A 15,606-nucleotide genomic window follows, 5' to 3' on the forward strand; every position below is an offset into this window, starting at 1 on the left:
AAGAAATAGGAAAAGAACATGTAAAAATACTTTAAAGTGTACCAGCAGACCAGCTCTACAAATCTATTCCAATTGTCAGGATTTCAGGCAGGTTGGGGGTTCAAATTCTTTTTGCTTCTAATACTATAATGTCATATTGAAAGGCCTGATTAGGAAGAATTGGAGAATTTTTCTTTTATATATGATCAGGCAATCTATGTAGCATGCAAACGGCCAGAATGGATGCCGTCCGTTCACAATCACAGGCGCCGGTGGCCGATCGTGGCAAGAAAGTAATTACGCGAGATGCTTGAGGACGTTGTAGGTATTTAACCACAGGTGCGCGGACGTATACAAGCCGCTTCCCTTCGTCTTTGCCCGCCGCCGTCCTGCGGAGACTGTGGAGTCCCGGCGAGATGGACCCCTCTCCGGACGACGATCTGCAGCTGGTGAGGAAGTGCTGCTCCTTGGCCTTCAGGGCTCACGATTCCGATTCCCATTTTGTCAAGGACAATTCCGTCAGCTCCCAACCCATCTTCGCGTTCCAGGGGTCGAGGTCCGTCGATCACTGGTTCTACGGCGACCAGTTCAGCAGGTCGAAGCCGTATCCGACTTACTTTCCGTCGCTTAAGGCCCTCGGTTCCGGTGACTCCGGCATCCTCAACTTGGCCTTATTTCAGCGGTTCGACCAGATCCTGCTGGATTTCCAATCCCGGCTACCAAATGAGGTGCGTTCAACGGAAACCGGCAGTTTATGTCGTTTGTATTAATCTATCGCGATATCTTGAACATGATCTCGTTCTTTTCAAGTTTGCCAAGAACTAATAAACCGTGAAGCACCTGAGATTGAGAAAATTCCTTCCCGTGATGTGCCGATTTGGAGTAAAAGTATCACGATATTTTCAATGTCACGTGAACAATTGCATTTTTTATAACGATATTTTCACTCTGCGCTCAACTTTGGGCTCGAGCCTTACCAATAATAAAAGCACGACTAGCTTTTTAATATTAATAAAAATGCACCTAAGTTTTTCCATTTTTAATAAAAGGAATCCATAGGATTTTCTCTATCAAATTTATTCTTAAAATTTTACAGCTTCAATGTTTTGGCCTTTAAAGAAACATGAAAAGTTGTATGTGCCGAATTCTTTCTATCTTTCCTTTTGTAATTTTTTGGCATTAATAAAGAAAAAAATCATATTAACACCTAATTAGTTCAAATATTAATAAGAGAGAAATTTGAAGAACATCCATAAAAATTAACGGCCATAATAGAATTACATGTACGCTTTTAAAGTTGCCAAAACCACATTTAATTTTTGGCGCCATTAACAAAAAATAACCTCATCTTAATTAATTTTAACTTGTTATAACTAAATGAAGTTAGGGTTAATGTTATAAAAAGATTAATGCAATATCTTTCAAGACGACAAAATTATGACTTATTGGCTTGCATGGACCTTTTTAACCATATTGAATAATATCTATCCATGATTCACTATATTTAAATTAATTATTTTCATGTTTGTATTTAAAGAAGTGATGTCAATGTTTTTTTCATATAGTTTTTGAAGAGTAAAATATTTACTTTTCTTAAATCTTAACTTCTTTTTAACTGTTTGAATAATCATGTTGACTAAAATAATCTTATTGCCGATCTTTTTAATCATCCATGGGAAAACATTGGGACGTTTTTAACAGTAGCAAAAAGGTGTAGCTTTCACAATTGTCAACAGTGCTTTAATGTGGTTTTAAACCAACTACTTTATATATAGTTAATCATGCATTTATGTCCCTTTCCTTTGTATGGTGAAATCTCTATGTTTTTCAACTTGCATGTAAAAAAGCATAGCCCTTACCGGTTAAATCTAGAGACGTGCCTCCCACTCAAGCTATTTATGTTTTTAATATATTTTTTTTTAACAAAGTGTGTTTGTCATTTGATGTTATTTTCTATTTTTTTTCTTTCCTTTCTGATTTCTAATTTTTTAAATTTGATGTTATATTTAAAACACATTTTTTAATCATTCCAGTTCACGACCACGCCTATTCCGATTCGATTCACCAATTCGCTGAATACATTTTACATTTCGATTCGATACGAAAATCTATACCGATATCATTTGTTTGGATGAAAAATATAAGCAAATATAAATTCTTTGATATTCAGACGTGATAAAATTGAGCTGAGGAGTGCAGGTCTCCCTTTCGCAGATGAAAAAGATTCTACTTGGCGTTCGTTGGATTAATAAGTATGGATGTCAATGAACCATATATGAATCGAATGCACACTTTACTAATATATCTGCTTTTTCAGATAATCTCTATATATTCAAAATTCACATTCAGATTCGAATGAGAAAAATCAATACTATATCCCAATCCAAAATGTGAACTCATAATCTGAATCCAAACCAAATCTGATCTTTGGATTAACATCTAAATCCAAGTCTGATTTTTAAAACTGAATGTAGAACCATTTACAGGTATTGAGTACAGAATGCTTAGTTAAAACTAAATATGATCCTAATCCGAATCCAAATCTGATCAATATTTACTTAAATCTGTACCCGAATCTGATCGGATGTCAATTCTTGTGTCAAAATCCGATCCAATTCTTAAATGGGCATCAATTTCTTTCTTCATATCCAACTTTTTTATGTGGATATGGGATTTAAAATAAGATTTATTGGCATCCCTATTAACAAGAAGGGCAAAGAAAGAGTAAGAAAAAAAAAAAGAATACTTTTTTCAGATAGATGGAAACACACCATAAACCAAAAAAAGAGAAAATGCTCTCATCGTGTACACAATTAAACAGAATTAAATAAAAAAAAATTGGTAATTATGAAGCTTTAACATGTGTGTGTTTAGTTATTCTAAAGTCCTCTGTTTTTTTTTTTTGGTTGGTGGGGTTAGATCGAGATGAGCTTATCCTCGGAAGACAGTCGTGATAAAGTTTCATGTTGCCTCAATAATCAGGTATGCATTTTTATTTCCATGGCTCGTGTAGATCTCCATTTCATGTTGAATTTGATTGTTTAGGATCTTAGATCAAGATTCGAGATTGCATTAAAAAGTATGTTTTAGAAAATCAGGATCTTAATAATATATGTTAAACATCATGAAAAGTAAAACTTCAAAATCTGTAGATTTAAAGTAAGCAGATCTCAAATTCGCAGTAAAAGAAACCGAACCTTTGTTTATCGGTGGCACTCAAACGATCGAAAATTAACGATGCAATTGCTTATGAAAAATCTTAGGCTGACAGGACAAGGAAGAAGAAGATTGTTTTTACAGGACTTTCTAACGGAGGAGCAGCCGCAATCTTGGCAACCATCTGGCTTTTAGAGAAGCATTGCCGGGACCCCAAGCCGGACGTGCTTTGCATTACCTTCGGCGCCCCTCTCGTCGGAGACAAGATCGTCGGCCACGCGATCCGTCGAGAGGGCTGGTCGTCCTGCTTCAAGAACTTTGTCCTCCCGCGGGACCCCATTCCCCGGATCCACTTTTGTCCCCGTGATGAGATCGCCGGCGACCTACAATCCGTTCTTCCGTCACGCGTTAATCCGGGAGGATCCATCCCCCGCACTTCGTCTTCTGCCTCAGAAACCAATCAAGTATCCGAGAAGCTCTTCGACGTTGTTTTCAGCAATGCCTTCTCCATTGCAAGCTATGATTCATGCGTCTTGAGGAGCTCGGCTGGTGGTAGCTGTCTCTTGGCGGCTGTGAACGGCTTCGTGAAGCTGAGTCCTTACAGGCCCTTCGGGATCTTCTACTTCTGCTGCAGTGAGGGGAAGGTAGTGAAGGTGGAAAACCATGAGGCTGTGACGCAGATACTGTTCCACTCCCTTCTTTTGGAAGGATCGAGCAGCGGGAGCAATGGGTATCAAACATATGACATAAAGAAAATAGTTCCCCTGGATAATTTGCAGACGATTCCTCTCTCAGTTAATGATAAAGACGATGATGTCAACTCTGCCCCCAACATCCTCGACCTTGTAAGTGCTCCTCACTTTCTCTCTCTCACAATTATCTATCTGTTATATTATAAATCCGTGGGGCAAATTTATGAAACTTTTATATCTTAACTTTTGATCCATATTTATGGATCAATTTGCAGTCATTTCATTTGCCAAATGAGCCTTATGTTGGATATTATGAAAAACATACGAGTATTCATTCAATAAATCTACTTCAAAATTGGGATAGATTTATGAAATAGGCTAATGTCAAGTAATAGTGTGTTATTGTTTCATATATGCACCAAATAGTATGGCAAAAGTGTTCTATAAATTTGACATAATATTTGGAATAGGCACATGAAATAGTTATATACTGTCATTGTTGCCAAACAACTCCTTCGACAACTTCAAGTTCTGTCTCTTCCTTGTTTTCACTATTTTTAAACAATCACCTAAAAGAGTGTATAATTGTACCCCAGTCAACATTAGTATGGAGTTTCTTTTCGTTAGAAGTTCTTCCTGAAGCTCTCGTGGTTTAAACCTGTTAATTGTCAAAATTTATAGCTCACTCAAAACTAGGTTCCGTTTGATGGTAGGGTGAAATTTTGAGTGGTAAAATTACCATGAAAAAAAATAGATGATAAAAGGTCAGACTTCCCCAGGTTCGACTTTTTTTTAGGGTAAAATTACCTTGATCCATTGAATTTGGCAGGGTAATTTTTCATGTGTTTGGTTTGAGTATGAAAAGCCGTACAAAAAATGTAAGTTTCCCCTAATACACAATAAAATCTGCATTAAACGGGGCACAATAAGTTTCTTAGATACCTTTCCCTAGAAATGAGAAAGTTACCAAGTCATTAATTAGTTTTCCATCAGTATTTTTTTGGTATATATGTTTCCATTTTTTTCAGTGACTCCGTCTAATTTGTTGTTGTTGTTGTTGAACTGTAATGGATTGGCTTTTGTTAGGACATGGATGCAAGGCTAAACTTAATAGCTGCCGGAGACATGGAGCAGGCGAGAAAGAAGAACTTGGCCACAGTCAATGGTTACAAGCACGACATAAACGCCTGCCTAAGCAAACTCCAGACCTACTGCACCAACTGCGACGACGGCATAGGCTACTACGACGCATTCAAGTTGCATAAGAACAAGGCAGATTTTGAAGCCAACGTGACCCGGCTCGAGCTGGTAGGCCACTGGGAAGAGGTCCGGGAATTGGTCAAAGGGTTCGAGCTGCCCGACTCGTTCGAGACCGACCGCGAGTGGGTCGAGCTCGGCACGAGGATCCGCCTCTTGGTCGAGCCCATCGACATAGCCAACTTTTACAGGCATGATAAGAAGGAAGAGACCAACTTGTACAAGGCAGACTCGCGAGCAAGGCCTAACTACTACAGGTACCCAGAGAACTGGCTCCGGCACATGAGACGGCTCGTGCCAGAAGCTGACCCACTGTGGAGGAAAGAATGGAACTTGGACTCGTGCTTTTGGGCAAGAGTGGAGAATATGTGCATCGGAATAAAGAAGAATGGATTTGATTCTGAGAAAGAAGGTGTACTGGAGTTTGAGAAGGAGGTAGAGAAGTGGCTTACAGAGGGGGCACTTGGAGAGCCAGAGCTCAAGCGGCCCACCTTCCTTAAATGGTGGGGAATGTTACCGGAGGAACACAAGAATAGTTCCCGCATTCGTGATCGTATGGTGCAGGAGGCACGACCTGCTAATCCGACGGTCCCAGGTTGAGTCCATGGCCTTGGAGCAATTAGTCATGAAGCTAAAGCTGCATAATTGGTTCTTCATATGTCAGTGATGATATTCCGTGATCTATTCAGAGGAAGTCAGCTTTCATGTAGATCCAAGTTCATGGCCTTATTAATTTGGATTGATATATAATTATTATGTTCAACATGCTGTTTGGTATGTATTCATAGACATTAAGATGGTTTTGTTCCATGAGTTGAACTGTAACGGGTGCTAGCTACTGTTGTTTGATTGTATAAAGAATGAGTTGCATAAAGATTGCATGAATAAAGTTTATTCGAAAGTTTGTAACAAGAAAGACACGTTTCAATGTCACACACCGCATCTTTTCTTTATAAAATCAAGAAAACTGGCATGACTGAGCGATGTTTTGGGACATGTTGTGCCCATTGTATTTAAAATCCTGAAATACACTTTTCTCATCCAACTACGTGCTATATATTTAAAAAACAGTTTTCTCATCCAAACTTTAACATGCTATATATTAGTTCTGGTAACGCTTTTATCATCTTAATGCAGCTTATGACTCTAGAGGCAGGAAGAATGGGGAAGCCTCTTCGAACAATATAGGTTGTTAACATCCTGCTCTGCTCTCTCGAAAGTGGATAATTGAAGCTCTTTTGAATTCAGAACTCGCCAACCTACAATTCAAGTGTCGTCAATATAAGGCATGGTGACCAAGTTCTAGCTAAAAGTCGTTCTAACTTTTCATTTGAATGACATTAAAATCAAGCTTTTAACAAAGTACCACGCTAATCGAGACAAATAGTGTGCTTGAAACAAGTTTATGATCGACCAGGAAACAAACGTAGCGTAGATATGGAGCTAGTCTTGCATTGAAAAGCAACAATAAAGTCATGATTTCCACTTCCAATATTGTTCGTAAGAAAAAAGGGAAAATGTTACCTTCGAAAATATCGACAGATTTTAATTTTCTCCGATATCCCCTAAATAAAAGTACGTTACTTTTTTGTAAAATATCGTCAGATTTTCGTTTCCCTATATTTTCCAGGAGAGTAAGGTTTTCTCACCGGCTGCAACTAATAGGACTCAGAGCATGCATTACCTGCTCGTCCAGCGAGCTTGAGAAGTCTGTCAATTGCCCGACGATAACCAGATTCCTGCTGTCGCCCACCGGCAGCCCCGTAGCGTCAATTTCCCGCCGTTGTCCAACCATAGTTTGCCGTTGCCCAACAGCCACCGCCCGCCCGCTGTGTGAGTCTCTCTCTCTCTCTTCCTCCCTTTTGATCTCCCAGTATGCTTGTGGGCATCTATGTCTCCCTACTTCTTGAAGATGGGCATATAACCCCTTTGTGAATCATTGAATCTGCTTGTGGAAATCATGAAATTTCATACATGGGAACGAAATCATGTAAATTTCTTTTCCCCAAGTTCGTATGACTCTACCCCCTTCTCTCTCTCTCTGCCTAATTTTTCTTGATTTAGAGATTTTTTTATTTGGCCATTTAGGGTTTTCTGTTTTTTGGAGTTTGGCCACTTTGGGTTTTTGGTGGGTCTGCATCCTGCGCTCTTGCTTTTTTGTCTCTCACGTTGTATTTCAGCTGTATATGGCATTTTTTATGCATCTGTTTGCAATTCACTGTTCGGTATATCAATGAAAATGCTTACCTGTTGGTAGCTCTGGTTAAACCAACTTATTTTTTATAACCGTGGGCCATAATCAATTCAAATGCGCTTAATTTGATGCTTACTCTTTCATCAAACATCTATTTTTTATAACCTCAATCCTGTCTGTTCTATCTTCTCTTGAGGAAAAACATTAATCTTTTTTTTTTTCTTCGTAAGTTATGAAACGATCAACTAACAGGAGCCAATAGGTTATTGCAATGCCTTAGTGTAGAGAGACCAGAGCTTTTCTTGGTTTGGAAAAATCATTAAGAGCGTGTTCGATTGTCTACAAACATTATCAGCGATGCCCTTATTTTCTAGGCTGCGCAATGCCACTCAGACATAAAAAACAAACGTCTTGGATTTGTTCTCGGGGGAAAGACTGTAGAGGAGGTGAAATTGGAAAAAAGTGTAAGTTTTCAACCGGTCGTTTCAAACACTGTTAAAATTAACGTGGTAAAACATGATTTTCAAGGGATTTGCCCGTTAAGGCTTCGAGGACGACTCCTTTGACTCTCCGCCTTCCTCTTCCACCGCTCGCCCGATCGCTCGCCGTGCGCCACCGTCGCCGCTTTGCCTCCAGCCATCGCCGTTGTCCTTCGAAGAAGTTGAGGTACGCCAACACCTCTCTCCCTATTGTGCGTTCTTTCTTTTTGTATTCGTGATGGAGAAGAAAGATGGAGTGTAATCTCGTGATGGAGAAAAAGGAAAAGGTAAACTCCATCCTGATCATTTGTTCCCGTGACCTGAAAGAGACATTGTGATTAAGCATCTGCTTTGGATGATTGGAACTGGCAATCCCTTTTCTGTATCATGCCCTCCCTTTTTGGTTGGTTCTTCCATCCCTCGGTCGATCTTTTCTCCCCGATGAATCCCAAATTTTTTCTTGTGGCTTGTTTGGATGACGTCGAGCGGCTATTTTCCTGTAAATGCGTAAATCTGTTAGCATAACAATTTTTTGGAAAATTTCCTCAGTTACATATATCACCTTTCCATGATTCTTTGCTTGTATGATAGTCTAAAGGTCTTTATTTCCAGAAAATGTTTTGCTTAATATTTTTCAGTACAGTTTCTTCAATTGCTTCATTTTGAATTTTGCTGCTTATTGTTTTTGGACTCCTATGATGGGTATTGTTTTTTTATTATGGGGAAGAATGAGAGCTTTGCTGTTGCTTTTTCATAATCGTATCCATTTGTAAACTGAATAGAAAATGAAATGAAATGGGTCCATCTTGCGGCGGTTCTTTTGCTATTTATAGGTATCATTATGCTAACCATGTTATGTGGATGCCCCATCAATAATGTGAGTGTATCCACGTGAAAATGGAGGAGAAAAAAAAAAAACCACATCTTCGAACGGTCACCTAAAAAGTCTCTCCTTCATTTTACCCTGTGCATCAAACACAATTAATTTTACCTTGCAAAAATCTATCCTGCCATCAAACATGGCCTTTTTTTGGAAGGAGGGAAATTTTCATCCTGTTTTTTTTTTCCAGAATTCTTTTCATGGTAAATTTACCACGTTAAATTCTTCCCTGCAATCAAATGATGCCCTAGGTTTGATGCCAAAAAACATGCAACTGTTCTGGATTTTTAATAACAGAATTTTGATTTTTCACCTCTAGTTGTAAACTTTGACATGGTGAGCACTTCAGATTTTAGAAGATATCTTGCTTTCTTTTTCTCCTTTATGTCCATTCCCCTTTAGTTTTTAGAAAGCATCTTGCTGTTCTTCTTTTCATTTATGTTCATTGTACCCATTATAAGTGGGACCTTTCTAATGTTTGAGAAGGGTTATAGCATTGGTGAGTTTAGCTGCATTCACATCTATATTAATCCAAAGTAGTGTCTTGTTCATGCACTATATGTTTGCTTCCATTTTTGTATGATTTTAAGCATTTTTTATTTACTATGCAATAGCAAAAAATTTCTGGCTCTGCCACCTTGAAAGAGAGAGAGAGAGGATGGCGAGGGGGAGGAAGCCACCACCACCTTGCTCGCAGAAGTACGGGAAGCCCATCTTCTCTGCCTCATGGGTTCCCTTCCATGCTATAGATTTCAAAGAAGCGAAGGAAGAAGGAGGGAGTGAACAGAAGGAAGAGAAAGAGGGAGGCCATGCTGTCTCTCCACCACCCCTCGGGTACTTGATCTTGAGCGGGGGTGGAGGAGACAGCCGAACGGGCGTCAAAAACTCTATCTTCCTCTCCAAATTTGATTTCTCGTCCAATTCGCTCTCCCCACCGGTAAGTTACTTCCTTTTCCTTCCTCTATTTTTGTTGAGTATTTTGTCATGCTTAAGATGTCTTTGGGTGCTTTATGCCTCAGATATCCAGTTGATGATAGAATACAGTTTTGAGGGAAACTTGGAATCCCGGGATTGGTGTATGATATTTCTGAGAAATTCCAAAAAATCTGGAATCGATCTTTTGAAAATCAGTTCTGAGCAAAATATGTAGATTTCATGATTCATTCTATAAGCACATGATTGATCTGGAGATTGGATTTATTTAAAATAGTGGGTGAAACAAGTCACACTTTTTTGTACATTTTGGAAAATTCTCCGTCAGTAGTAGTGGTTAGGTAGTGGAGCTATGAGGAAGAATTCACATATCTATCTTTGTACATATCGTACATCGTTCCTGGAAATGAGAGAATGCTATTCTGGATTGGATGCAGCTACTGATAATGAGTGGCTGTAGATGAGATCCTTCGATATTGTTTAGATGCAATATGAAGGAGGAGGAATTCTCTTCTATTGGGGCTTGCTTGACTTATGAAGTTGACTTGGTTGGCGCCAATAGGCCATTAGGTTGTTCATATCAAAGTGCTTGGGAAGAATATAAAAAGCCAGATTTCCATTAGGCTAGTGAATGGGATCTGTTCGGAATTTTCTGCAGCTCAGTAGTTATGTCTTGCTGTGGCCATTTGTTTCCTGAAGGATCTACAAACTTTCCTGATAAGTGTCAAGAATGACAATTGTTTGAACGATTTAACAAATGAACTTTTCAAATGGTTGAATACCTTTTCTATGTTTAGTGACGAGAACTTGTGACAGAGGCTTCTGTTGCAGATGGTTGGTGCCCAGTTCGATCATTTTATTTTTATTTTTTTTTTCTATTGAGTAACTTCCTTGCTCTAAAAGTGCTCTGACCTTCTACTCTTCAGGATATATACATCTAGGCTTGATGTCTTATATGATAGTAATCTCCACAGGGTCAGAAGCAGTGGCAACTATCATATAAGACATCAAGCCTAGATGTATATATCCTGAAGAGTAGAAGGTCAGAGCACTTTTAGAGCAAGGAAGTTACTCAATAGAAAAAAAAAATAAAAATAAAATGATCTAACTGGGCACCAACCATCTGCAACAGAAGCCTCTGTCACAAGTTCTCGTCACTAACTCTCTTTCTAAAGTATTACAGAGTTTTGGCAGCTCAGAGAAAACACATTCCCTTGCTTGTTCTTAATTAAGGCTTTTAATTGCTTCTCAATAACAGGTGGATGAGTTCCACACTGATGGTGACTTGCCTTATAGAACTGCTGTCCATCCTGGTGGCGAAGGATTGATCTGCTCATTCCCCAAAGGCTGCAGGTATATTTGCATTAGGATACTATGCATAAAAAGTGTAACCTATAGTGGTTATAGTGAAGTGTAAAAGCTTAAGTACAAAATATATTTATTTAACATTTATATGATCACATACGGAAATTAACAGCTTCAAGTTGGTGATGCATATTCTGGAGAAAGAATATCAAGTGTTGCTTAACTAAGGAGAAGAAATGTTATGGTGCTGATCTTCTCTTTGAGAATTGCTTTTTTGCAGGAGATGCTTTAAAATTTTGGCTCTAATTTTACCCAACCACATGCTTTCATCATTTAATGATAAAACCTTTTTTTTTTTAATTTTGAACTTAGGTGGTTTGAGTGGGATGCTTCAAAAGATGCGGAAGCTCATAAATTGGGATTAAAATCTTCTGAAAAGAATTTAAAAGAACTGGAAGATGCTGGCCAACAGATAGCGCTGACCTTTAACCTTGATGGATCCATGCTTGCATCTGGTGGTGAGGTAACAGTATCTTATTGGGGTCCTTCCAAATCTTTTGGCATAGGTGTAGATTTAACAGGGTTATTTGAAATTTTATTTTCCTTTTTTCATGTCCACATATGCATGTTAAGTTTGTCGAGATATTATTTTTACTTTTCCTCCCATACTTGACCTATCTTGGATCACTCTTCTATTAGCATTATCATTAGGGATGTCTGAATACAAGGGCACATGTGGGTGAGGAGGCAGAGATCATGATTCATCCTTCTGGTGGAATAATCTGCATGTTGTTACATGCTTAGGATGAGAGGCGAGCTATGGTTTCACTGGTTTTCCTGTACAGTTGCACACTTATTGTGCTTATCTTGCTTCGCCTGTGGTCCAGTGATTGATGAAACATTGCCTAGTTCTAGCTAGTTAACCTTCTCAGGCAGTGAAGCAATAAAATTATAAAACTCAATTCGCCTTGAACTGTACAATGTTATTGAACTAGCGAACTGATCCTGCATATGGATCCTATGAAAATGATAACGGAAAAGAACAGAAGAAGAAACTGTGAAGGTCACTCCATCTATTTGATTCATTTCTCCTCTTGTGTTTATTCCTCAAACCTTGCCAGGGTTCATCACCAAGAGCTCTATAAAGGAACAGGAGCTGTACACTTTCTTCTGGTTCTTGTGCATAAATACCTGAAATGTGAGGACTTCCAGTTCTCCTCCTGCCAATCCTCATTTCTCACATGATCCTTCGCTTGTTTTTCTATAGAAACCTCCTGTTCAACATGATCATAAAAACTGACTTGTTTCCCATTACACAAAATGAATAGAAAGTGGTACCTGAAAGAGGAAGGCATCATCTGTGAGACTGAAGGATGTGAATGAACTGTTTATGGTAGGAGAGTTGGACACTCATTATGGTAGGAGAGTTGGACACTCATTATGAAGTTCATATCGTGTACATCAGTAGAATTGTTAAATTTGGAAATGGTCCTTATTAGTCTTACATGCTAGCATATTTCTATCTGGTGATGAAACTGTTTCATTATCAAAAGAAGTTACTTCATTATTCTTTGGGGCTTAGGAAAGTGTGAACATGATAAATGTGCAGGATGGCCATCTGAGAGTTTTTAAGTGGCCAAGTATGGAAATGATAGTTGACCAACCAAATGCACACGAATGTGTTAAAGATCTGGATTTCAGGTACCACTTCCAAACTTAATGCGGCCTTGTAGAGGGCAACAAAGAAACATCTAAAAAAGCGAGATTGTAGGGAAGACTTACTAACTGTAGTTTCTGTTACATATTTTGTGCAGTCCTGAGGGAAAGTTGCTTGTGTCACTGGGAGATAGTGGCCCTTGCAGAATTTGGGACCTTACATCATCAGCAGCTGTGGCTTCTTTATCCGGAGACAAGGTTAATAGCACTAGCATATAGGAAGCTTAACCTGTTATTAGAATTGAGCATTTCTAAATGCTCTGTGGTTGGTTTTCAGGGTGAAAGCTTTCGTTTCTGTAGATTTTCTCGAGTTTTTGATAGCAAAGTGCTGTATATGGCCACCAAAAAGGGCAAGCTTCAAAGTCCATTTCTTATATTTATTCCTGAATCATATTATGAGCTGTTTTTATTATTGACTCTTTTCTACTTCTTATTCCCTTTTTTACTTGTATAGGTGAACATGGATGCATTTTGACATGGGATAGTGGCTCATGGAAGAGAACCACAGAGAAACGTATTGCTCAAAATCCAGTTTCTGCCTTTAACATATCACCTGATGGAAAGCTTCTTGCAATGTAATGATTAGAAGTCACAAGATTTTATGATTTTTCCTTTCTTGGATATAGGCATTTTATTTCTTATACATGCCCATCAATCATGTGGATGTAAACAAGTATGCCTTGTCATTTCACTCTATAAAAATTAAAAGCATTATTTCTCGGATTTAATTGATAATTGCTTTCTGTAGGACATGGTGCTATGTTATTTATTTTATCAGTTGCATTTAAAATTTTCTTGAAAGGAAGTTTGATGATCACATGAACATAATGAGACAAAATAAAAGACTTCTGTAACTAAGTGCATTATCTTCTTACACAATTCAAGCGTCTCCGTGTTGAGTTGCTCAACCTCATCTCAGCTGGTCAAAATGTGGACTATCTGAAGTTTGAAAAAGTTAAAAACACAACTTTATTCTCAAGAATAATGATAGTGGCTATATTCTGGTGTAAATTGCTAATATTTAAAAGCTATGGCTCCACTCCTGTGAAGAAAGAGAATTTTGTGTTGCTTGCCCTGTCATATTTATATATGTGTTTTATGCCCAAGGTAGGTCCTGTGCTTCAGGTGGCTAATTCAGGTTTCCTCTGATGGGCATGAGAACATTCCTCATCCTTAAAGCTTGTTCTATCCTGAAAATTGGGTTATTGATATATGGTTTCATCAGTCCAGATACATAAGCAGGGAATAAAAAATTATTGTGAACCCAACTTCTTCAAACTTTGATCCTTAATGGCAAATACTATGCTATAGATTGCATTTTTTGTTGTTGTTGTCTAATGGTGTGGAGAAAAGGTTCTGAGGCTGAAGGAGACAGTTCCTGTGTGCTGATTATACAGACTCAAACTTTTATGCCCAAATGGCTGGACAATGAGTTCCTAATTTAAAATGCTTATAACTGGTAAACTGGAAGAAGATTGTGGTTCACCTAATTATGTGGTATTGCAAGTTGGCCTGGAGGTTATCTAGATCTTTGCTGCGCCAGGTTCCTTCTTGGATGATTATCGTGAAGCATCTGTTATAAGTTTATAACCTCTTGTTGGAAGTCTGGATGTGTTTTATCTCTTTTCTGTTTTAAGAAATCCTATGTGAAGTGATTTGATATTACTTTTGCCTTTGTTTTTGTCCACTGCCATCAATGCATAATTTGTTAGAAAACTTGGTTGTGGCCATGTGCAGTGGAACAGCAGAAGGTGACATTCTGATAGCTGATACCCTCTCTATGCAAGTCCAGAAGAAAGTCAAAGAGGCCCACCTAGTGTTTGTTACTGCATTGGAATTTTCTCATGATTCCAGGTATCCATTAATCCTGCACACCAGTCATAAGACAATTTTGAATGTCACTACATGAGATTTTTCTTTGGTTATGAATGGATTCAGGGCATTGGTTTCTGCATCTGGTGACTCAAGTGCAAGAGTGACTCTAGTCGAGAACAAGAAACAGAATGGTATGTGTTTTGGTTGTTGAGTTCCTTGTCTATTTTTTTACGAGTGCTTCTCTCTCTCTCTCTCTCTCTCTCTCTCTCTCTATATATATATATATATATATATATATATATATATATATATATATATATATAGAGAGAGAGAGAGAGAGAGAGAGAGAGAGAGAGTCTCATCTGGTTCTTATTATGTTTCTTTGCTGATATTCTGCAGGTCTGAACATTCCAGTTCTCATTTTCATGATTCTACTTGCCATTGTGATGTATTTCTTAAAGATGAATAAAGTTTTTTAGCTTTTGGGAACACAAATAATCGAGCTCCAAATGTCAGTCTACTGCTATGAAGAATCTCTCTGTAAAATCATCAATCCTTTGTATTACTGTGTATTCGCCTGCTGATTCAATTTTATATAATTAAGGACGCTGCTTTCGTTGTGGACAGTGGCCCCACGATTCTCCCAGCACTGCATAAACGTGCCGCTTCATAAGTACTACCTGTTGGTCAATTCCTTTGCTTGAGTTTCTGATTTTTGGTGCACTGTAGGTTGTTACATACACAAGATGGCCTTTGCTCGGCTACCAATGGAATCATCTACTGTCATCGGAAAATCAGGTTTTGGATAGTTCTTGTTGTCTGACGTGCATCTCAGATATTGATGCACTGGCATCACCTTGTTTGTAACTTGTGTTCACGTTATGTAACAATAGTTGGCATTCATACATACTGGGTGTTGTCACCCCGCTCCATCTTCCCCTTGTTTAATAAAAGGAAAATGCGCTTAGCCTCTAACATTGCCTTGCCATGCTTGTCAGGAGCATTACGTTTCACATGGATAGTGTAGGTGTTATGTGGAGTTTTCTTTACCAATGCATGATCCCCTTGATGTCAGACATGTACACTATTCTTTGCTTGATGTTAAATAAAAAAATAACATTTTATCATATTTTGCTTGCTTACTGAGATCTTTTGGCTGGTTAGGGTCTTTATTCACGTTGGTGCTTCGGTTGAAGCTGG

At 38.5% G+C, this 15,606-nt stretch overlaps 2 protein-coding genes across 3 annotated transcripts; both read left to right on the top strand.

Annotated features, from left to right (window-relative positions):
- Nucleotides 1-238: 238 nt before the first annotated feature.
- Nucleotides 239-5,994, top strand: LOC116258577 (protein EDS1L-like). Its single transcript, XM_031635774.2, has 4 exons — nt 239-707; nt 2,899-2,961; nt 3,243-3,980; nt 4,914-5,994. Exons 1-4 carry the CDS (start codon nt 396-398, stop codon nt 5,682-5,684), a joined length of 1,884 nt encoding a protein of 627 aa, XP_031491634.1. The 5' UTR covers nt 239-395; the 3' UTR covers nt 5,685-5,994.
- A 727-nt stretch (nt 5,995-6,721) lies between these two features.
- On the top strand, nt 6,722-15,032 carry LOC116258952 (SEC12-like protein 2). 2 transcript variants are annotated; one of them, XM_031636474.2, is made up of 12 exons: nt 6,722-6,917; nt 7,807-7,944; nt 9,252-9,574; nt 10,829-10,923; nt 11,248-11,398; nt 12,485-12,576; nt 12,690-12,789; nt 12,869-12,941; nt 13,046-13,166; nt 14,329-14,445; nt 14,530-14,597; nt 14,806-15,032. In XM_031636474.2, the coding sequence occupies exons 3-12, from the start codon at nt 9,296-9,298 to the stop codon at nt 14,883-14,885; spliced, it is 1,176 nt and encodes a 391-aa protein (XP_031492334.1). In that variant the 5' UTR covers nt 6,722-6,917; nt 7,807-7,944; nt 9,252-9,295; the 3' UTR covers nt 14,886-15,032. The 2 variants fall into 2 exon arrangements, with proteins under 2 accessions (XP_031492334.1, XP_031492336.1); XM_031636476.2 differs by lacking the exon at nt 7,807-7,944.
- Nucleotides 15,033-15,606: the final 574 nt, after the last annotated feature.

This window comes from Nymphaea colorata, chromosome 8 (genome assembly GCF_008831285.2).
Source record: "Nymphaea colorata isolate Beijing-Zhang1983 chromosome 8, ASM883128v2, whole genome shotgun sequence".
In the NCBI taxonomy this organism is placed as follows: Eukaryota; Viridiplantae; Streptophyta; class Magnoliopsida; order Nymphaeales; family Nymphaeaceae; genus Nymphaea; species Nymphaea colorata.